The sequence below is a fragment of the Acyrthosiphon pisum genome, chromosome X (assembly GCF_005508785.2).
Source record: "Acyrthosiphon pisum isolate AL4f chromosome X, pea_aphid_22Mar2018_4r6ur, whole genome shotgun sequence".
Taxonomy (NCBI): Eukaryota; Metazoa; Arthropoda; class Insecta; order Hemiptera; family Aphididae; genus Acyrthosiphon; species Acyrthosiphon pisum.
In genome coordinates, this window is record NC_042493.1 from 86,107,455 (window position 1) to 86,130,160 (window position 22,706).

General features: G+C 25.7%; 2 protein-coding genes across 5 annotated transcripts; one reads left to right on the forward strand and one right to left on the reverse strand.

The window, feature by feature from the left end:
* Positions 1 to 4,090: 4,090 nt before the first annotated feature.
* LOC100568715 (THAP domain-containing protein 1) lies at positions 4,091 to 10,681 on the reverse strand. 2 transcript variants are annotated; one of them, XM_029490751.1, is made up of 6 exons: positions 10,463 to 10,681; positions 9,895 to 10,095; positions 9,663 to 9,823; positions 9,090 to 9,338; positions 6,877 to 7,227; positions 4,091 to 4,878 (listed from the first exon to the last, which is right to left on the reverse strand). In XM_029490751.1, exons 1-4 carry the CDS (start codon positions 10,519 to 10,521, stop codon positions 9,112 to 9,114), a joined length of 648 nt encoding a protein of 215 aa, XP_029346611.1. In that variant the 5' UTR covers positions 10,522 to 10,681; the 3' UTR covers positions 4,091 to 4,878; positions 6,877 to 7,227; positions 9,090 to 9,111. The 2 variants fall into 2 exon arrangements, with proteins under 2 accessions (XP_029346611.1, XP_029346610.1); XM_029490750.1 differs by lacking the exon at positions 10,463 to 10,681 and adding an exon at positions 10,242 to 10,454.
* Positions 10,682 to 10,814: 133 nt separating this feature from the next.
* LOC100163128 (orphan steroid hormone receptor 2) lies at positions 10,815 to 21,201 on the forward strand. Of its 3 annotated transcripts, XR_003839658.1 has the most exons (11): positions 10,815 to 11,104; positions 12,015 to 12,169; positions 12,262 to 12,441; positions 14,288 to 14,521; positions 14,639 to 14,811; positions 14,911 to 15,137; positions 15,210 to 15,378; positions 16,594 to 16,702; positions 16,788 to 17,030; positions 17,139 to 18,310; positions 20,858 to 21,201. XR_003839658.1 is itself a non-coding variant. In XM_029490740.1 (10 exons), the coding sequence occupies exons 2-10, from the start codon at positions 12,079 to 12,081 to the stop codon at positions 17,174 to 17,176; spliced, it is 1,464 nt and encodes a 487-aa protein (XP_029346600.1). In that variant the 5' UTR covers positions 10,815 to 11,104; positions 12,015 to 12,078; the 3' UTR covers positions 17,177 to 19,269. The 3 variants fall into 3 exon arrangements, 2 of the variants coding, with proteins under 2 accessions (XP_029346600.1, XP_001948311.2); XM_029490740.1 differs by lacking the exon at positions 20,858 to 21,201 and having other exon boundaries at positions 17,139 to 19,269; XM_001948276.5 differs by lacking the exon at positions 20,858 to 21,201 and having other exon boundaries at positions 10,843 to 11,104; positions 14,914 to 15,137; positions 17,139 to 19,269.
* Positions 21,202 to 22,706: the final 1,505 nt, after the last annotated feature.

The following is a 22,706-nucleotide window of genomic DNA, read 5'->3' on the forward strand; positions in this document are numbered from 1 at the left end:
TGCATTTTTGGAGTTAGAACTTTTACGAATTAGTCTGACGATTATTATTCTGAAGTTAAAAATTCACAAAAATCGCTTTGGAGTTAAACTGCAAATGTTCCAATTTTTCATATTTTCATTATTAGTTATCTCTTAAATCTCTTGGAACACCAATTTTAAATAAATATATTATACCTAGTTTTTATAAAAAAAAAAATTATAGGTAAGTAAAACAAAAATCAATTCAATGATTTCTTTATAGTTTATAAGCGTTTAATATTTTTTCTTATTGTAAAAAAAAAAATGATTGTACCTCCATACTGTCATATTATAATGAAAAAATCTAGTACCTATGGTATCCTATCAATAGTAGCTAGTTATGGTTTATAGTTTTGTACTCATATTATAAAAATAAAATATAAACTGAAAAAAATGTATTATTTATTTTGATTGTATTTATTCTAATCTTAATTCTATTAATAATAATAATAATAATAATCTAGATATGAACATCACAGATTTCTATATATTACTAGATAGCAAACTCCAGTCATAAATTGAAGCTTCAAGGTCGGTTGGCAATTGTATGGTATTTCATATTTTCATATGATAAATAACATGATATTATGATTTATTTTATTTCGTATTTTATTATTTCTAAACATGTAGTTAAAAAAAAAATATATATTTTATATAAGTCATTTTACATTTATTATTTTATTTGACCATTAAAAAAAATATTATTCCTAATACATTCATTTTGTATAATAAATGAAATGTTTTACCAACCATCAAAATGGCGGCCGTCCACAGTTGAGCTTCACTTGTAACAATGTAAATTATATAGGAATTCCTTATCTAGTGTAGTATATAGAAGTCTGTGAGGTACATTTATAAATGTCTACTAGATCCATAATATTATAATGTATGGAGAACTTTGATAATTTGGTGTGATCAACTTAACCCTGCACTTATTTCATAGTTTTGCAGGGCAAACTACTAGAACGCATGCACACAGGAACCAGCCAATTAGGACAATGGCGCTAAATAGTAATAATTTGAAATAAAATGTATACAATTACAATTACCTACAGTCTTAATATTTTATTCAATAATATTCTTGTATGAATGAATGATGTAAGTATCTAATAATGATATAATATAATATAATATTACAATATATTAAAACTATTTTATAGTTATTTAGACCTTAAAAAATACAAACGCAAAAAGTAGACAACATTAATATAATAATTAATAATTAATAATAATATCTAAAGGCATGCGTCATGACCATCCCTATTAGTAAAAAGAAAATAGTATAAAAGTATATCAATATATTGAATATTATTATATTAGTGTCAATAGTTGTATCGACCATGGCATTATTTGTAAAAGTTTGTATCCATAAAAAAAATAGTAAGTATAATATTATTCTATAATAATATATTATAGTCTAATTAATTTAATGTGTAATTTGTACCTATTATTGATTTTTAAATAAAATCAATTTTGTGAAATTTCTTCGGATACTTTTCCTTGAAATTAATAATGTATGCATCTTAGCAAAATGGTGTAATCTAATCTTGATGTAATGACAAATTATTGGTTGAATTAATTGTGATCTGTGATTATCAAAAACATCTTGATTTAGTATATGATTTTTCATTGTGCCCGAATGAAATATGCATGTTTCAAAACAAACTTCGTTCAACCATTTAATGCTCAACATTTAGCTTATTTTTGGTAAGTAGTATATGGTAATATGTCATTATGCATTCATATTACATATCCAGTTGTAAGACATATGTTTTGTACATCTACAGATGTATTGATCAGTTTACCCTTATTTTTAATTTTTAATAATATTTATGCAGTAAGTTAACGCCAGTAACCATGTCTTCTGTCATCAACTATATGTAAACAATTTCTAGATGTATATATTTTTTTAACAGACTTTAAATTCACTAGTGTATTTAACAATTTTATTAATTCCAATTGAGGCGTGCGATAATCATAATCATGTTCAAACTCCATTACCATCATAGTGGCAAAGTGCATGAGTATTGTTTCGTTATTTGCACATGCAAATAATATTATTGAGTTATTCAATAGAGTGCAGTTTTCATTGTCTTCATGTTGGATAAGTAATCGTTTGTACACAGATCAAAATTCCATTGCATTAGGATTTTTGTGAATCACTCAGGACTTTGCATTGCACTGAAAAATACTTCCAAATGACCCTGACTAATTGTATAAGATAGCAGGCCTGACATCCAATAGGATTTAACTTCATAAATACATTTTAAGAGGACGTGATACCCGCATGTGTTGTCTCTGTCTTTTAAGTGTGTAACATAGCAAATTTTAAGCTCAGCAGAACACGTGTTACTCCGTTAATTTAAAAATTAGAGTGAATTGACCTCTTATAAAATCTAAAGATAAGATTATTATTTAGGCAACCTCATAGGCTTTTTAGCAAGGCTTTGCACCCAAACGATTTATTCGTGTTATGGTTTTGGGTGCTTCAAATAAAAATAGAGGTTGTGGTTTCAGGTTTTCTTCATTTTAAAGAATATGGGTTTTGCTTATTCGGGTTATGGGTTATTTAAAATCAAGTAATATATCAATTTTGTTGTGCATAAAGTGTTAAATTTGATTAAGCAAAGTATAAAGTTTACAATCAACTTTTCAGTACTTATGTCTAATACAGTAGTGACACACATAATATAATTTAATTTAATATAATTTAATTTAATATAATTTAAAATTGTATAATATTAAATATTAAATGTTTTAACAACAATAAGTACTAAATAGTAATAAAGAAAAAATCATACACAAGACAATTTTCACTACGGACATAATAATATTATATTAAAAATTTAAAAATAACACAATTCAAAACAATCAAAACAATTTATCAGTTGTATCACACTTGTCACATGTAACCAGCGTTCCCAATTATGAAAAACTGAATTCTCCATGAAATATACATACTAATTCATATGTCACTTGAAAATGTAATATTTTTTTTATACGGGTTATGGGTTAAAACCCGAATTTAATTTCGGTTTTGGGTGTTTCGGGTTATACGTCATCAAAATAAATCGGGTTATATGGGTGTTCGGTTTCGATAATTTTTAAGGGTTTTGGCTAACTGGGCTAAACGGGTGCAAAGCCTTGCTTTTTAGTATATTTTAATTTTAACGCGAGTTATGAGTATTTCAGTTGTAAATTTTTTATACATCTTAAAATGTTACGCACTTTTAAGACGGAGACAACACATGCAGGTATCACATTCTCTTAAAAGATAAGTAAAACATAATATAATAAGGCCAAAAAACCCAGTTTTGCGTTGGCTTTCTAATATAATATGTATACCTTGCTGTTGACTGTTAATATCATAATATTTAAGACCTTCAATATAGTCTTTAAAATAATACAAGAAATATTTAATATAATTAATCATTTCATCATTAATTGGACAAAAATAACCTCCTCTCCCCAATTTGTTATGGTAATTAGTTAAACCAAACCCATTGTTTAAAACTTCACAAAATTCTTTTGTTCCTGATAATAGTTTTAACTCTTCACAGAATATTAGTTTGTGCAGTTAATAATAATAATAATAATAATAATAATAATAATAATAATAATAATAATAATAATAATAATAATAATAATAATAATAATAATAATAATATTGTTTATTACGGAAAAAATTCCAATTACATTTTAAATAGATATATAAGAGGGTTACATATTTAGTAGCTACTTTGGGGAAAAAGAAGAGGAAAAAAATACATAAATATAAATCAAGTTATGTGTAAACTGAATAAATTAATGTATAATATAATATAAAAAAAAAAAAGAAAAAAAAGACATAAGAATTGAAAATTAATGAATATATGAAGAGGGATCATTAAGTGAACAGTGAAATAAATCTATATTATGTATGGAGTTTCCTTTAGCCATTAGAGTATTAGAAGGAGAGAATGACTTATATTTGGATGAAATGTTTGCTGGATAGAAAAGTTATTTTTGTCTAGAGTTTAGGGGATTTATTTAAGTGCACATTCATCTCATTTTCATAATATTGTATGATTTGTTTTTAAATGTATTATCTTTTTAATCTATGAAGTCTCTTGTAGTTCTTGTAATTTAACAATATGGTTCCATCTAATTATTTCCCCATTTCGAAAAACTTGTGTCCCACCTAAAGTATAGGGAACTAGTTTTAACATATAATCTGCTGTTTCCCGAAAGATATAAATTGGATTTGAATGTTCTAGTGTGGCTTGATTGTGATGAAGAGATGTAATCAAAGTTTGCACCCAATGAAATGTACGTTGAAAAGTTGTTTGGAGCACCATAAAATATGATTGAATGACACATTACATCTGTTTATTTCATTAATTCAAAACACTTGATTAAAAGATTAGCTTTATCACTTCCAAAAAAACAATGGATAAGAAAATCCATTAAAATCCAAGAGGCAATTTCCAACAGCCAAGAAAACTATAGCATTTGTTACTTCATGTTATTATCTTGATTATCATCTTTATTCTTTACTACTTAGTATAGTAACTAAATCCACTTTTCCATATAATTAACCATTTAAATAAGAAATTTGTTTTCTTACTGTCATTACAGAAATACAAATATTGCAATATTGCATAAAACTGGTTGGTAAACCCAGGCTTTCTATTGACAACTGAATACCACAATTTCAGGATAAAACAGTACATTTTTAAATGTTTTCCTTACAAATGTGTATGCTTTTGGGGAATAAAATTGCAAAGTAACAGCAAAGATTCGCATAGCAGGTGAATACTTGGCATTTCAGGATCTTAATGCTCTATTTAACATATCCTTAGTTGACTGAGAAGTATTTGTCTATAAAAAAAATAATTGCAGTTTAGATTATTATTATATAAAATAATATCAAACACATTGTAACATTAAAAGTAACATAACTATTAAATTTTAATATGTCTATGTTAATGTATATGTTACCGGCAAAGACGTAAATTAAGGAATTATTGTTAATGTCGAATCAATAATGATTTTCTAAACAAATTAGGCAGTATACAATATTGCTTAGGAAATTATGTTAATGTTCAATATTCTCAGGCAATAATGCATTTAGAAATATTTCTTAAATAATGACGGTAATTCTGGGCTTTTTCAGAAACGATTGATAAAAATATTAAATCAATTTAAATTCAATTCAAACTGGTTGCTTAGTGAACTCTAACTTTAGGTACTTATTATAAGTTGTAAACAGTTATGTATACAAAATTTAAAAAAATATTATTTCTTAATTTTATATTCAAGAAATTTTAACAACTCATTTATCTCAATATGAGTTTAGCTTTAAGAGATTAATAAATTATATTATTTTTTTTTCAATTCAAATATTTCTTTGTAATGTATAAAATAATTTAAAATTAAATTTAAAAAAAAATTATTAGTTTGTCGAACTAATAATGGCTTTGACTTGTAAAATAAATATATGGATTTATTTATAATCAGTACTGAAAAAAACATATTTTCCAGCCCTAATATGTCGAGGACATTAGGCACACATTAAGTAAAATATAGCCGTCTATAGGATACGTCTGTCACCTATATTTTAGGTATACACTATATATAGCAATAACTTATTTGATATAATAATTAATTAATAATTATAATATTTGTACACATGCATGCCTATAAGCACATTATATAACATGTACCTAGTATGTACCTATTGAACCTACGTCCAAAGTTTCACAGTGCATAAATTGTGAAAATAAATGATTCAATTTATTTTATTTATGTAATGTACCACAAAGTGCTCAACTTTTAAATCAGCCGCCATTTTTTAAGAAATTTGTTGGCAGCCTTGTTCTTATTATTTCTAGTATTTAATATTACTCCGATTTAATTATTAGTTGTTGTTGATCTATTAACTAATGGACAGCGCTTAGAGAGAGAAACCAGTGGACGAGATACAAAAGAGAAGGAACTATGTGTTACTAAAGATCTATGTTAACAACAACTAATAATTAGATCAGAGTAATAGCACAGAATAGATAAATAGGTAATAATAGATACTAGAAATGATAAGAGCAGGGCTGCCAACAAAATTTTAAAAAAAATGGCGGGCGATTTAAAAGTTGCGCACTTTATGGGACGACACCCTATATTATGTATAATTTATCTTCTATGTGTTATTAAATTTCTGACCCAATTTAAATATTTTGATAAATAAAATTATCAACATTGTCTATCAGTATTAGACATTAAGGTAATAGTTGTAATTTGTTGTCAGCCCAGGGATTTACAATATCGACTACTAATGTAAGGAAATTATGATACCTATTGGCTAGGCATTTATTTTACATCATTTACGGTGACATATACATTTTAAACACCAACAAAAACCATGGTGCCAAACATTAATTTTTAATATAAATACACAATTTACCAACTTTGTTAAATGTTTATACTTATTAAAAGATTTTCTTTACATGTTTACCGATTATTATATAATGCATTTATGTCTTAGTAATACAGCTGAGCATACAATAATAACATACCTAATTATATAATAATTTGAACTTTTTATTTATAATCAGGGTTATTCTCTCAAACAATTGTAAGTTTTTTTTAATTATTTTTCATCATTCTAATTTGGAATAATATGAAATTAAAAATGTTTGATGCAGTCATTAAAAAAAGTAAAAATTTAAAAAAAAAATTGGATCTTCAGAAACCTGAATACTTGTAGAAATGATAAGTGTTTACTGTAAAAAGAATCACTAGAATACAGCATAAATTATTAATACATAAAAACCTAAAATATATTCATATATAATGAAAACATTATGCTAAACAAAATTGTACCAAAGACTGCTTCACTGATCAAATTTTGTTTTTTTCAGATGATAAAAAAAAATACGTTGAATTTGACTAATTTTTCTTCTGTTTCAAGATTTTAATGCCACATCACAATGTTTTATTTTGCTTGTTTAGGTGTACTCAAATCAAGAGTTTCTATGTCGTCAATATAACAATGTCTCTTTTGACATTTTGGTGTTTCTTAAATAAAAAAATCAAATTAATATAATGTATAAAAGAAAACTTGTGCCCATATAATTAACAGCAATACAAATATATATGTAATTGGTATACCTAGAATGTTCTCAACAGACACGTTCATCATCGTCTTCGAACTAGACTCCTCACAATCAACTGCTAAAATAAAATAATTTTATATTAATCTATTGTTACCAAAATTGAATTTATAAATGTTTTTAATTTTTTGACATTTTATGTCTTTGCTTTGGCACATAAAATCGAAAAACATATTACCATGGCAACCAATTATATATTATTTTGAGATTTTCGTCGGTGTGTGTCTCCGTATTACCATAGCAACCAATTATTAATTATTTTGAAATTTCCGATGGAATATTTTGTATATAAATGGTTGCCATCATGGTGATATGTAAAACATATTATTTATATAGAGTTGGCAATTATAATAGGCAATGAAGTGAACGGGATCAGATATTTTTATATACGTAGATAGATTATACCTCTGAGTAAAAGATAGGCTAATTTAAAAATGGAGAGGACCAAAGACCAACCAAAGTATCGATACTTTACTAGTGTCTGTAGTATCGGAACATCCCTATGTTCAGAATTTTCAGTAGATTACCTAGGTATGTGCTAAATATGATAGCAAGGACAGCAAAGACATAAAATGTTGTAGTTCATTGCAGACTTGTATGCAATATGTTTTTTTGGAATGGAAATTTAAATTATGATTTAGTGGTTTTATAAAAATGTCCATCGAAATGTAGGGAACAAAGTTTACTATACGGTAAAAATTCTTCTTCAGTATATTCACAACATTTTAACTATGATAAGTAATTTGGGAAGTTAAACATTAAATGTTGAGTTATAAATATAAGTTATTAGTAGGGCTCGGAAGTTGATGGATTTTGCATTTTTTTTTAGAACTTTTTAGACGATGCTCTCCTGGCCCTAAATGTGTTTCATTAGCATGTGAATCTGAATAACTAATTTTTATTTTGCATTTTTTGGTGTTGGTTACTTTTTAAGTCATTTTTTGACATTTTCCCACATTTTTACTGATTTCACACTAGTTCACTTCTTATTGCGTCTTCTCGACCATTATGCTGATAACTTAAAATTTGAAAATTACCACAGACTAAGTTAGTACCTATCCGATTTTATCTTGCCGATTACATTTGTTGTTGTCGTATTGTAGTGAATATTATTATACCTACATTTTATTATTTTATTTCATTTTTTAAGAACATTTTTGTCATATTTTGAGCAATTCGAATCTTTGATAAATTTATATACCTAGAATTTTATAGCAAAATATTTTTAAAAAATGTATTTTTATTAGTTAAAAACTAATATTTGCAATTTTTTGAGTCGTTTTCAAGTCATATTTGTATTATTTTTTTTTAAGTAATTTTTTATTGTTTTTAGGTCATCAACTTCAGAGCCCTAGTTATAAGGTATGGATTTTATGCTAAGATGCAGTGCCGTCGCAAGCTATTGCGAGGACTAAGGCAAAAGCAATATTATATTGACATATTGTATATACCATATACAATCTAATATAATATTATGTTTAATACTTTAATAATTATTATTATTTCAATAACCAACTCGTGTAATATTAAACATGGCACTTTGAATGTTGAGGACTTGCAAAAAAAACAACATAGGTAGTTGATCCATGTTAAATTAATGCACGTCACTTGAACTTTAAATTTGAATTATGAGTTCAAATCTTGGATCATAATATATTCATAAACAACTGTAAACTATACGTCATGTTCAGGATTTCAGAATTCGGATACAGAATTTCAAATTTTAGAGTGCGCAATTGCGCGTTAGACTATAGTATTGCGCTTGAGAGTTGCAAGCTGTTACTAGTCTTATCTCTTATTAATGGAAAATGATTGTGAACATGCTCGACGGGTGCACAATAACATGTTGCTTAATTGATGATAGCGGGGGGGGGGATGGTTTCGTCTTAGATCATATTATACAGATTAAAAAATTTAATTTACCAAAATAGTGCCATGAGTTTGTTCAGTTGGAAGATTTTTTTTTTTTCAAATCATCCAATGATTTAGCCATAGATGACAGTCTTTTGTAGAGTCTGCTTACTTTCAAATTTAAATATTTAATTTTTTTCCGTTGTTTAATTATTTGACATTTAGCTTTAGTGAAATTACGCTTGGCTTCCCTCCAAGTGGCTAAGTCTGGCATAGTTTCACTATCTTCATAATATTTTTGTGGCTTTTGTTCAGTAGTATCTAAAATCAAATCATATTAAATCTTATATAATGGTATGTGGTAGTTATAAATAATTAACTAGTTTTGTGTTATTAGTTTTAATATTATAGAGAGTTCACCTAATATCAAATTTAAAGGTAAGAATATTATATAGATTTTAGAGCATCTCATAGGCTATTATTGATATTTAGCTTTACACTAGTATTAGTACTTAGTATGTGAATATATTACATAGTTATCTCACTTTAAAATTAAATATCAATAAAAACAGAGAAAAGCATAGGTATGTGTATATTTTTAGGTACCATTAACTTTGATAATATGTAAATTTGTTAAATACCTACCATCAATTTGGGAAGTTTCCATCTCACAGTCCGAAACGGGTTCCAATTTCACTGTTGAAACTGGTTCCAATTTCACAGTTGAAACAGTCTGCTCGTCAATTTGGGAAGTCAGTAACTCAGGTACCTCGCGATAGGACATCTTAGGTATCTTATGAATGCACCTATATTAATTGATTTTAACTCGGATTTTACTTTTATATTGACTTAAATATCATAATATACTTTAACATACGTTGATTCATAAAATTCTTTTGCATGTTTGTTAATCTTTGTGGGAACTGAATTTGGTAATAAAATATTCAAATTAGTCCCAGTTTTAAAACAATCTTTTTCGAAATGTTTTGAACATAGTTTTCTAGAAGGCTTGTAATCTTCTTCAGTTAAACCACAAGCTGTGAGCCACAAATATCGCTTGGATTGATCTTTAGGGAACCTAAACAATCAATATAAATTTAAATTAAATTTAAAAAAACCAAATATCTATGAGAATTAATACTAACAATTTTAAAGATACATTATGTAAAATAACCTTACAGTTAATAATGCAATTGGTATTTTAGAAAAAAACTAATGACTTACGTGTGTAAAGAGATTTTTGGGTTTTTGTATGGCGAATCCAAACAAAATATACAAGCACTATAACTTCTTTTTGGTGCCATTAAACCAAAAATAATTTTATAAATTAAAATAAAATAAAAAGTTAAAATGACCAACGTCAATCCAAAATGATTGTTATTAAGTTGGAAAATTGGAACTCAAAGCTTAAAAACAAATTATGTAACCAAACATTATGTTCATACCTATTCATTATAATATCATTGTTTATTATATTGCTCACGCATGCGCGGTAAGGCTGCATAACTGGCGACTTACCGCTACCAAAATATTGTACCGTGACTATAATAATATGGTCTAAAATTATGAATTATGATCATACAATTATTAATTAATGAAATGATAATTTACGATGTTTTCGATGTTTTGACATTCGAATGTTATTCAATCGTTTCACCGTTATCGCGGTAGGGTGACCACTGCGGCGGCGGCACCCGAACTCTCGAACGCCACTGATTATCAGCTGCTGACCTCCTTCGTATCACACGCAGTGACTTTTCCCTTATCATGTGTATGTGATTTCCATATCGTAGGAAATCGTCCGATTGTTTAATAAATTTCATCATTGCGAGCGTCGAGTTACGACTCTCCATCGACACTCGACTGGACGGCGTGTCGCGTGTAAACGACAGTCACTTTCCGTAGTCGTTGTCCCGCAATCCGTTTCTTTTTTTTGTTACTGTTTTTATTTCATAAAATTATCTGTTTTGGTTATTATTTTTATTTTATTTTTTTTTTTATTCTCAATACTTTCTAGTGTTTTTGGGTCTACCTTGTAAATTCTTTGTTTCCATGGCGTTCGTCCCGAAGAATTCACGAACCAAGAGGTACAGACACTTAAAATCGTTTTAATTTTTCAGCTCACCGTGAACGGCAACAAATTGTTGTTCATGCTTAAATGCTTTTGTTATTGTTTTGTCCTCATTTCAAAAAAATATAATGTGTGTGGTTTTCTCATTTGCTATGAAGTCCATTCTACAACAATCATATTTTTGTATACAGTATAATGTGTTAACTAGTTGTAATTCCCAGTATCATGTAAATATAACATTCTACCTACCTATACTATTTTACTTATATTGTTTCCATTTTTGGAAAATTTTATTCCAATTCAATTGATCCCATCGCATGTTTATGCTTTTGTATTGTATAAATTACATTTTTCTTTTAAATTATGTATCATGTATGCAAAGTATAAGCACGTTTACTAACACAGTTGTTTTCCTCTTACAGTCACCTAATTGAGATTATATTGATGTCAGAAATACAGTTTTCCCTTTTTGAAAATTGTCATCACTTTTTAATTTAACTTAGACAATCTAACAAGTATCATTTAACATGTTTATTTGATTTGTTTATATTTAAATGTCTTTTAATGAATTACCCTTTTCTACTAAAACATTAGGAACTATTATAGTTTACCTAAATATTAGATAAAAGGTAACCTTGTGAATTTTATGTCGTATTTATTTGATATAAAATAATTTTATACATAATACCTATCTATTACATATCTCTGAGGTTTCAGTGGTTGGTATTGAAAGTATTTGATTTTTAAAAATATTGAATTGTTTGATAATTTGAACTGTACCTACCTATCTGTTAAAATATAAACAATGTTGCTAAATGACCTAATTTTTTTTTGTTCATTTCCCGCAATAATAAATAATATACCTAGTAAAATATTATTTAATTTTACATTATCTATACTTAAATACTATTTTTTTGATTTTACAGCTTATTATCTTAATATTAGAAACTTAACAAAATAAACATTAAATGTTTAAGTGATTACACAATTATGAATATTGACGACATGATTGGCAACGACAAAATGCATTCCTTTTGTTTACCTGTTGAATCATGTGTGGTTTGTGGAGATCGAGCATCAGGTGTGTTAACTAATACATAAAATTCAACGATATAGTTTATAATAGGTATATTTATATTTTGTCATAGTAAAAATATGTATTTAAATGTTTAGGCCGACATTATGGAGCAATAAGTTGTGAAGGATGTAAAGGTTTCTTTAAAAGATCTATTCGTAAACAACTAGGTTATCAATGTCGAGGTACCAAAATGTGTGAAGTAACAAAAAATCACCGTAACCGTTGTCAATATTGTCGTCTTCAAAAATGCTTGACCATGGGAATGAGAAGTGATTGTAAGAATAAATGTTTATTCTAGAGATTACGAATAACCTTACAAAAAAGTTATAGATTTTCAATTATTGAATTTTTATTTTTCTATAAGATATTGCTAGAGCTGTGTCTTAAAAATATGTCTAATTAAGGAAGATAGTTTATAATTCATTGAAAATATCCACTATAGTAATATAATATAATATATCATACAGCAGGTACATATTATATATATATGTACGCAAAGCTGGGCACTAACTAGTTAGAAAGTTAAAGTTAAGTTAGAAGATTACTTTTTAAGTAAATTTCTAACTCAACTAGTTAGTTTTAATTCATATTAACTTTAGACTTAACTAGTTGAATTTAATGTGTAAATTAGTCTAATCTAACTCGCTAGAAAAAAACTAACTAGTTATTATTATTATTTTCATTCCAAAATTCCAAAAGCTGTTCCTCTATCACAACATTATGGCTATAGGTATGCATATTATATAGATTATTGGCTCATATATATTATTAATTATTAGTATTTATAACTTATCAGTGATAAGTGATATACCAATTAATTGAAATTATTACTTACCTAATTAGAACATTTTGATCAAATTACTAGGTGTTTAATTCAATTTTTCAGTTTTAATCAATAATTTAAATTAGATAACTTATCATTTGCATTTCAACAAAAAGGTTTTATAATCTATAAGAAAAACTAACTTCTAACTTCTACTCTAACTTAAGTTACTATTTTCACCAAACTAACTTCTAACTAAGTTAGAAATTTTGACAGTTTCAAAAACTAACTTAAATTCTAACTTAGTTAGTTTTTTTATTAAAGTAACTTCAACTAGTTGAAAAAAATTACTAACTTGCTCAGCTTTGTATGCACGGGCAATGTGGATCGCAAATACAAATACATAATTTATACAATTGATCATTAATTTTATTAAATTCCAACGTAGTATTACGCATATTTTATAACAATTATAATAATAATCATAATAATAATTGCATAATATTTAAAGAATATCAAAAAAAGTTAGGTAACTAATATTATTGTTTTATTTTTATTTATAATTTTATTATTACATTTTTATTTGTATTTCATTAAGTAGAATGGCACTTGGAATTGCATAGTCTTTCCTACACTTGCATTTATTTGTTTTGTAAAGCTACGTACAAGTACATTGATCATATCCCTGTTTTTCTAAATTAGAAAAGGAACAGGCTTCACACAATGAAATTGAATTACCCGGTACATCTTTGGTCTGTAGTCCGTACACATTTTTCTGTACAAATCGTAAATTGGTTTCAGAGTAGTAGAGTAGAGTTATTGCAGTTCCTTTTCTAATTTAGGAGAATAGGGATATGATTAGTGTACACGTACTTGTAAGCAGCTTTGTAAAACAAACAAATTCAAGTTTAGAAAAGCAGACCGACTAAAATTCCAAGTAATAATCTACTAAATCTTGTGCTGATAAATAAGTAATAATAAAATTATAATTTATAATAAAAAATAATTATGATATTAATTCACTTTTTTAGATAAAATTATAAATAAAAATTTCCCGGTATTCCACATTGCCCGTAACATATATAAATTACAATTGCATAAAAAACCAGTCATATTCACTTAAAAATAACTATTTTAAATACTTGCAAAATAAAATATAATTATATTGATTATGACTTGAACCTGATTTGTGTCACACTAGTTATGGTTTCAGTTTAAAGTTCATCAATTATCAATATAGAGAAAACCCATATTGCTCACAGCTTAGAAATATCTTGTTTGATAGAATAATGTGCTACACATTGAAACTAATGAAATCGGTATAATTTCAAAGATATAATTAATTTTGTTTTTATTAGCTGTGCAACATGAAAGAAAACCAGTTACAGATAGAATAGAATCTATTCATAATATGTCAACTAGCCCGGACAATAATAATATTCCTACATTTTCATATGGAAATAATTCGTTTATTAAAACTGAAATGCCATTCATCAAAAGTGAAAATCATTTCATCAAAACAGAAATCCCATATGTAGGAAATCGTTCCATATATAATGATCAAACAGCATTGAATTTACTCCAAACATCAAGTAATATACTATCTATTAATAAAGTCAGTTAATCCTAATAACTTAATGTATTAATCAGTTTTATACTGAGGTTGATTTAACTGTTAAATTTCCCTTTTTAATAACATTTTTTTTCAGACGAAAATGATTCTTCTATTAGAAATCAGAATTATATGGATTATTATATGGCTGAAGATGAAGAGTCATCAGTTAGCCATTCTCCAAATAATGAACAGGATATTAAACCATTTAATCACGACAACAAAAGCCTATTAGTACTTACATTGGATTCTATGACAAATGTTACACAAGTAATATATATATAGCTATTTGCTATTGAATTGGTTGATTAAAGAATCAAATAAAACAATTATTATTTAATTCAATTATAATAATATTACTCTATTTAGCAGAACTCCAATGGTACTGATTCATCATATGAAGTTGAAGTGCAGAGTAACAATGTTTTAGATATTTCTGAAGATGTAATGCCATCTGTCAATGTTAATTTTCCATTCCAATCACCCAGTCCTAAATACGCATACTTAAATCTACATTTTATCTGTGAAAGCGCTTCAAGATTATTGTTTCTGTCTATAAATTGGGTTCAGAGTCTTCCAGTTTTTCAGCTTCTAACGTAAGACTCATTATTATTATTGTAAATAAAAATATACAATAATTTATTAATTAATTTAAATAAATCTTTTAGATTTGAAGTACAACTTAGTCTGCTAAAAAGTTCTTGGTCACAACTGTTTATTTTGGGTTTAACTCAATGCGCACAGGCATTATCATTGATACCAGTACTTAGTTCTATGATTACCCATTTACAAAATGATGAAATTCATAACTCACCCAACTCCAGTAAAGCTAAAGAGGTAAATAAATATATTTACTAATTTAAGTTGAACTTGGTTAAGAATCACAAACTAATTAAGTGATTTACAGTGAATCTATGTCTATTTTTTCCTATATACTAATTATAACAGTCTTGTCTGCAGTCAAACCGTTTGATATTGATATTTTCGTATTTTATGTTATTTTATCATCCTGTAAAAATTTTAATAAACGAGTTTGTCATTGTTATGCTAGTGTGAGCACATTATTTTTAAGTTAAGATTAAAATAGGTGTCCACTATTCAAAGGTTTTCCAATTGAAAAGTAGTGACAAGCCCCGTTCCTAAAAAAAAGTCCGCTACTAAAGTGTCTGTTAGGAGAGGTTTAACTATTTCAAAATGATGTATAAACATATATTTTTCCACTATGGAATCCAAAATAAATAATATATTTTAGTAAATTAATAAATTAACTCTACCCAGTTGTGCCAAACCAAATTTTACTAAGAAAGTAAATAGAATCCAAAACCTACCTATCCTCACAAAAAATTAAAACAGAATCCTATCTATTGTGTTGAACTGCCTGTTTATACAATACAATAATAATAATTACTATCAGTACATAATTAAATTTTATAGTTAATAGGTTCTTAGTAGAAAAGTATAGTAGCTTATAATTAATCTAAATCAAGCAAACCTAAACACAATAAGACCCATTTTGGAATATTTAAGTTTTGGCAACACATAACATACTATTGAAATTTGTATTTCATTATTGATAGCTTTCTTTTTTATCTATAAATATTTTTTATATATTTTTTTATTTTATATAAATTTAAATATTTGAAATAATTATTATTATTTATAAGGAGTTATTTTCAAAAAATAAATATAGGTACTTATATGATGTTAGTACAACAAAATTATCAACAATATCTAAAATCGTTTTATCAAACTCCAAGCAGACAATTTAGATATTTCTTGGTAAAATTAAAAAAAACTATTGCACTTTAAAATTTAATCCCAAGTAAATTATCAATACTACAGTAAAACATTGAGTTTATAAAACTCATTAAACAATGATAATATATCTTTGAATAAAACATCATTTTAAATTTATTTAAAAAACAAAAATTAAGAGGAATTTTACAATTACATTATATGTAATAAAATTAAGTACTAACATATTAAAATTAAAATTAAAAGCATACTCTTTTAGTTATATTAAAAAAAAATACTAATGTACATGTGTTTTAGCTCATTGATTACCTCAATAGAATACAAGATTATATTACAGAAATGGAAAATATTGAAGTGAATGATGTAGAATATGCATATTTGAAATTAATATCCTTATTTAACACTGGTAAATTCTAAATGTTGAATTCTAAATAAATTATCTTATATGAAAATATTGTGGATAATATGGGATACCCATATTTTGTTTACAGATAATCCTTCTGAAAGACAGCAGTTATATAAACTACAAGAAAAAGCTGTCAAAGAATTGAAACAGCATTTAATCAAAGAATGCAATGATGAACACCGTATAGCCATATTATTGTTACGACTTCCAACTTTACGATCATTACAACCTAATATCATAGAAGAAATATTCTTTTCTAGTTTGTTGGGAAGTTTTCAAATTGATGCAGTTATACCTCAAATTTTAAAACTAAAATGTTCTAGTACAGGTAAATAATCATGCATGGACCTATAATTTATTGAATTTGATTTGATTACAAATCTTAAATAATTATTCATGTAATATGTCGTTATATATTTTATGTTTTTTTTTTCAGAGTATGAAGATTTTGTTTCAAAAAACTTTGTATCATAATAATTATGATTAGTCGTATTTATGGTTTGTATTCCCATTATAATCTTCTTGTATTTAAATTTTAGTTTTATTTAGGCTTGAAAAATATTATAAGTCAAAATATTTAGGTAATAGTAATGTCTCTACTTATAAGATATTATTTAAAAAAAAATTAAGTTTGCAATTATAAATGTTTTAGTTTTTCTAAATACTTAAATAGTTCAATATCTGGATTAATAACAGTGGTGCGAAACCAGACATTTGATAAAAATATAAGTTATTTAAATATTGTTTGATATCTAAAAAAATAGTGTTTCAGATTGTAAACAACTCTCTAACTCACTAGTTGCTATGGATATTAATTGTAATTGTAATAAGTTTTAAAATAAAACATAAAAAATAGTTGAGAGGATGTCTTACAAACAGACAAAACAGTCAATTCACATTCATAGTTTCAATTTTGTGTTGTTAGCTTTAATACTTTAGTAAATCTAACTATTTTAAAACTTAATGGTAAGAAAAGCATTCGGTTGTCTGTGTAATCTGAATATCAGTGTTTACTCAATGGATTTTTACACTATTTTAATTTAAAGAAAATTATGTGTATTAATGTATAAAATATAAATATTTTACATACACATAAATCTCATAAAATTTATCAAAAAATATCAAAAAAAAAAAACTATATAGCCAGATATTGTTCTTTTAAGCTAAAACCACAAAATCGTAACTGCTGAAATTAATCTTGTTATGTTGTGCATTTGTGAATTTAAAAAAAACACATGGATATGCATTATACACATGTCCTTTTAAAATCAAAAATAATAATCATAGCAACTATTTCACACTATTACAATAACTTTATTTTTGTTTAAGAAATTTCTGTTGAACAACTTTTTGTTGTGATAGTTATGTATAGTTTATGAAGCGTAATTAGGACTTAGTAGACATCACAAATTAAAGATATCTTTAATTGTGGTAGACATGGTGTGTCATGTTGGTAAATATTTATGGATGTTCGCTCATCATAAAACAGGGAATGGTGAGGAAGCAGCTGGACACCATTTCTAGTTGACAATAATTGATGTGTTTTGCTGTAATGATTTCAAAATAATTCTCGCAAAATCCAAGTTTCCGATTGCGTCATTGTTGTCAGTGAGTAATTGTGCATAATATTTTCTTTTAATTAATTTGAATTTTGAGAGGGAGGGGAGTAAACAATTATTGTTTTAATATCTTGTTTCTGTTCTTAAATAAGTAAGTTATAATAAAATATCAACATTTATTTTATTTATATATATAAAATAATGCCGGGATGATTAAAAGTAAAGAATTAATTAGTTTAATTTACAAATAATGTACAAGCATGTACAAAAGTATAATTGATAATTTATTAATTAAATAATTATCAATAAAATGGAGTAGTAAGAGTAGTGGTATATCATGTATACTAGTATATTCATTTAAATAAAAATATATTATAAACCTCCTTTTCATAATTTAATTGTAATTTATAATTTGATGTAACCAGTCTTCCAAAAAGTTGGTGATTGATTAATTCCAAATTTGTATTTATTTTGGATATTGTTATAAACATTTTTTAATCTTTTGAGCTTAATATATTTTGTTTCTTAATTAAATGTAGCTATGTAAATATTTAAAGGGGTGTAAAAATAAATATTATAATTAATGTCTTTAAAGTGTAATAAGTCAAATTTTTTATACTTTAAGTTGCTATTCTGATTATACTTACAATAGTTGTTTTATTATTTAAATCACAATAATGCTTAAAAATAAATATTATAGAAGCTCATACTAGATATACCAATAAAATTGTACCAAAGAGGGTTAACGGTATTGAAATATGAAGCTGGTATTGATATATTGGAAACAGTACCGGAAGTACTAACATACATGTGTAAAGTATTATGTATTAACACATTTTTATCATTACATACGTACAATAAAATTACTCATTTCTTATTACTAATTAAGCTGTCTGGATACATACAAGTTTCTATATAATAATATTATAATTAGTGCTCGGATTCAAATGCCTTAAAAATATCAATAAAATGCATTTATGAATTAAAAACTGCCCTAAAAATATGAAAAATTGCATTTAACATGTAAAATTAAGTAAATACATTTATAAATATACATAAAAAATTAAATTTGACAAATAACATATAATTTTGTATTACACTGGACAATGATAATTAAATTACCTGATGTTATATAGATCAAAATGAAAATGATTTGTATTGCGTAGTACTGTGTTTATATTTGAATGAAATCAATTTTTTAGTCATATGAAAAAAGGTCAAAAATGTCTTAAAAAATTTAAAAAATATCCCAAAAAAATGTTGTGGTTATACATTTGAAACACATTTATTGCTTGGAAAGCACCGTGTAAGATATTCCAAAAAAATATGCAAATGCATTAAAATTCGAGCCCTAATTAAAATAGTTAAAAAAAAAATTAATTTTGTTGAAAACTATTATGTTTGTTTGAAAATTCTAAGCTTGTAATAAAAATAACAAAGCTACTATACTTTTGTTTTATATCTTTTTGATGTATTTTGATATATCACATATCATTAACACATTGACTGCCATGTGGCCGCCGGCGATTTCAAATTGTATGTTTTTGTGACTGCCGGCGGCCACAGTTAATCATTACTACTACGCCACATGACCGTCGGCAGCCATAAATGAATATGGTTTTATATTATTAACTTTTCCATGGCGCTACAATAATGCACCCAAAAAAGGGCCGTGGCGTAGCGTGAATCATTACAAATTTTTTGATGTAATAAATATGTATTTTTAAAATTTTTTTTATATTTTTAAACTTTTTTTCAAATACATAGTATAATATATAAATTAGGAATGGCACTGAAAAATATACCTGGCGTACAGATGATGCATAATCGTGTGACTGCCGGCGGCCGGTGGCAGTCAACGTGTTAAGAAATAAATATTTATGTCAAAATTATTTTAATTTACTAAATTATATTTTAAAATTGATTTTCTGTTATTGGTTGGGCTTCCACTAGAATTAATATTTGACTTATACATGATTCTACTAATTATTATAGTAACTTAATTTTGTAAAGAACTGCATACTAAAATGATTAATCTTTTTTTATTTTTAAACAAATATGTTGGTAATGTAATTTTTTTTTAAGTAATTATTGATTTAATTACAATAATTATATTTTTTTCTATTGATCATATTGCCAAATTTTTAATTATTCTTAACTTATTTTTTGTATTTAATTAATAGAACAACTTTTTACTTATATTGCATGGCAATTTTGATATTCCCTAGAAGTGAATAGATTATTAGTATAAATATCATACTTTTTTTATGTATAATGCATTTTTAAGACTTCATAATGTCTTATTATAATTTAGTCTTTTTTAAAGACATTTTTTTCACCTATCCTAGATTTGTTAGAATTTCCTATCGTATAATTATTATACTATAATAAATTAATACCATGCATTATATAAATACAATATATATCGTATATGCTTTGCTAATTGTACCTAACAGTTTCGTTAACTTTTATGCATACAATTTGGCACGGGGTTTTGCAATAATATTCATTTAATTATTCAGAGAATATAAAAATAATTATGCTTATAATTATTTATAAATTATAAGTAATTTACATATTACACTTTTTTTTACAGGGTAAAATACTCTTATAAAACCCTATAGGTAAATCAGTTTACTTTTAAATTACCTCAGGGTTAGTAATCGAGACAATAAACATAACACTTATGTGTTGATATAATATATTAGATATTTAGTTTTAGTATTTTTTGTTATTAATATATTATTGTATTACATACTATACATTTTTATTTAAAAATATTTAATTGTTTTTTGTTTGTAATTTTAATCGTAAGCGTAAGTAACTATGTTTTAACTTAAGTACCTACTTATAGTGATAATCAATAACATTTGACAATAAAATGCTGTGTTTAAAATTAGGTAATTAAAATTTAAAGATAACCATTGTATTATATTTTTACTCTACTATTCTTTAAAATTTAAATAACCTCTTAAATATATTATCAAATTGTAAAAATTATATAAGATGCTGTACATAGTGATTAATGAGTTCACAGCACACAAATTCATGTTAAAAATATGTTTTGAAACAGAGACGGTACGCAATACGAACACGTTTACATTTCAGGAATGTCGTTGTATTACATCTTTGAAATTGGTTTGTTCGTTCACTACTAATGTGATATATTAGAATATTATATAAGACAAAATAAGTTTGGCCTGAATATTGTGAATATTATGTTATTTTTCTTTTGTCCTAAATATAGTGTAGAATCAGTGGCAAAGATAAAATGTTTTTTTAGTAGTAAGTATTGATTATGACAATACCTAGTACCTACCCATATATATATAATAATAAAATTAAAATTATTCCTCCAGTCTCTAATTATATTTTACTTTAATAAATTAATTAAGTGATGGCATAAATATTATTTTACTTATGCTATTTGCTTTTCCCAATGGAAGGAATCAACTATAACATACTTATCAATCCTATCATATATACTTAAATTTATCTTTGTTGCTGGTTTTGCTGTAATGATATTCTAAAAATGTAATTTGTTACAAGAAATGGATGTGGGAAATACAGTTATTATATAATATTCATTATAATGGTATGATTTATATTTTAATTTATATAATCATCATCTTATTTTTATTATTTTTTGTTATAGTTTGTTTTGTTTTATTTTTATTTTAAATGAAATAATTATTGTTGATTGTTACCATTGAGGTTTAATTTATACTTTGCAAAATTCAATCAATGTTGTACTAACTTCAAATTTGCTTTATATTAGATAAGTAGTTTTTTTTTTGTATAAACCCTATTATGTTTTATGTACCTTTACTATATACAGTTTTAGTCAAATAAATAAAGTTACAAGTGTGTAATTGTTTATTAAATTTTTGTTTCTCTTAAAAACCAAAAAAAAATCCAATCCCATTCCATCCCAAAAACATGATGTTTTTAATTATTACCAAAACAATCATATTTAAACATATTTAGGATTTGACTAAATTACCACTATAGGTGTCCGAAGTGGCTCAACTAACGGTTAAGTTGGCAAAGTGAAACTTTGGGACTCCCTAATAATACAAGTGGCTGCTCTGTGGAGTGTGGACAAACAATAAAACTATGCTCTTTAGGAATCACTATTTTGATTTAAAATCAAATGTACCCAAAATAAATACAAATGTAATGTAATATTTAATGGGATTTTTGAAAAAAAAAAATCTTAATTTTAAGGTCCTTAAAATTGAAAATTGAAAATCGACTTTCTAAAGAGTAGATATTTTTTTAAAGAATTCATAAAAATTAAAATCGAACCTTGTATGTGTAATTTACTACCGCTTATTGGTCTAAATTCTAAAACGTATCAAAATTACGTTTGATTTGAAGTTTGAACCCTTTAATATATAACTACAGTCAACAAGCACAGACAATATGGTAAAATATAAAAATAT

What these genes read in the sequence shown, in the direction of transcription:
- LOC100163128 (XM_029490740.1), top strand. Translation starts at nt 12,079, where the DNA reads ATGAATATTGACGACATGATTGGCAACGACAAAATGCATTCCTTTTGT. An exon ending in AATATCCTTATTTAACACTG is followed by an intron (nt 16,703 to 16,787) that starts GTAAATTCTAAA and finishes TTTTGTTTACAG; the next exon opens with ATAATCCTTCTGAAAGACAG. An exon ending in ACTAAAATGTTCTAGTACAG is followed by an intron (nt 17,031 to 17,138) that starts GTAAATAATCAT and finishes TTTTTTTTTCAG; the next exon opens with AGTATGAAGATTTTGTTTCA.
- LOC100568715 (XM_029490750.1), bottom strand. Translation starts at nt 10,321, where the DNA reads ATGGCACCAAAAAGAAGTTATAGTGCTTGTATATTTTGTTTGGATTCG. An exon ending in AAAGAATTTTATGAATCAAC is followed by an intron (nt 9,824 to 9,894) that starts GTATGTTAAAGT and finishes CAATTAATATAG; the next exon opens with GTGCATTCATAAGATACCTA. An exon ending in GGAAACTTCCCAAATTGATG is followed by an intron (nt 9,339 to 9,662) that starts GTAGGTATTTAA and finishes ATTTGATTTTAG; the next exon opens with ATACTACTGAACAAAAGCCA.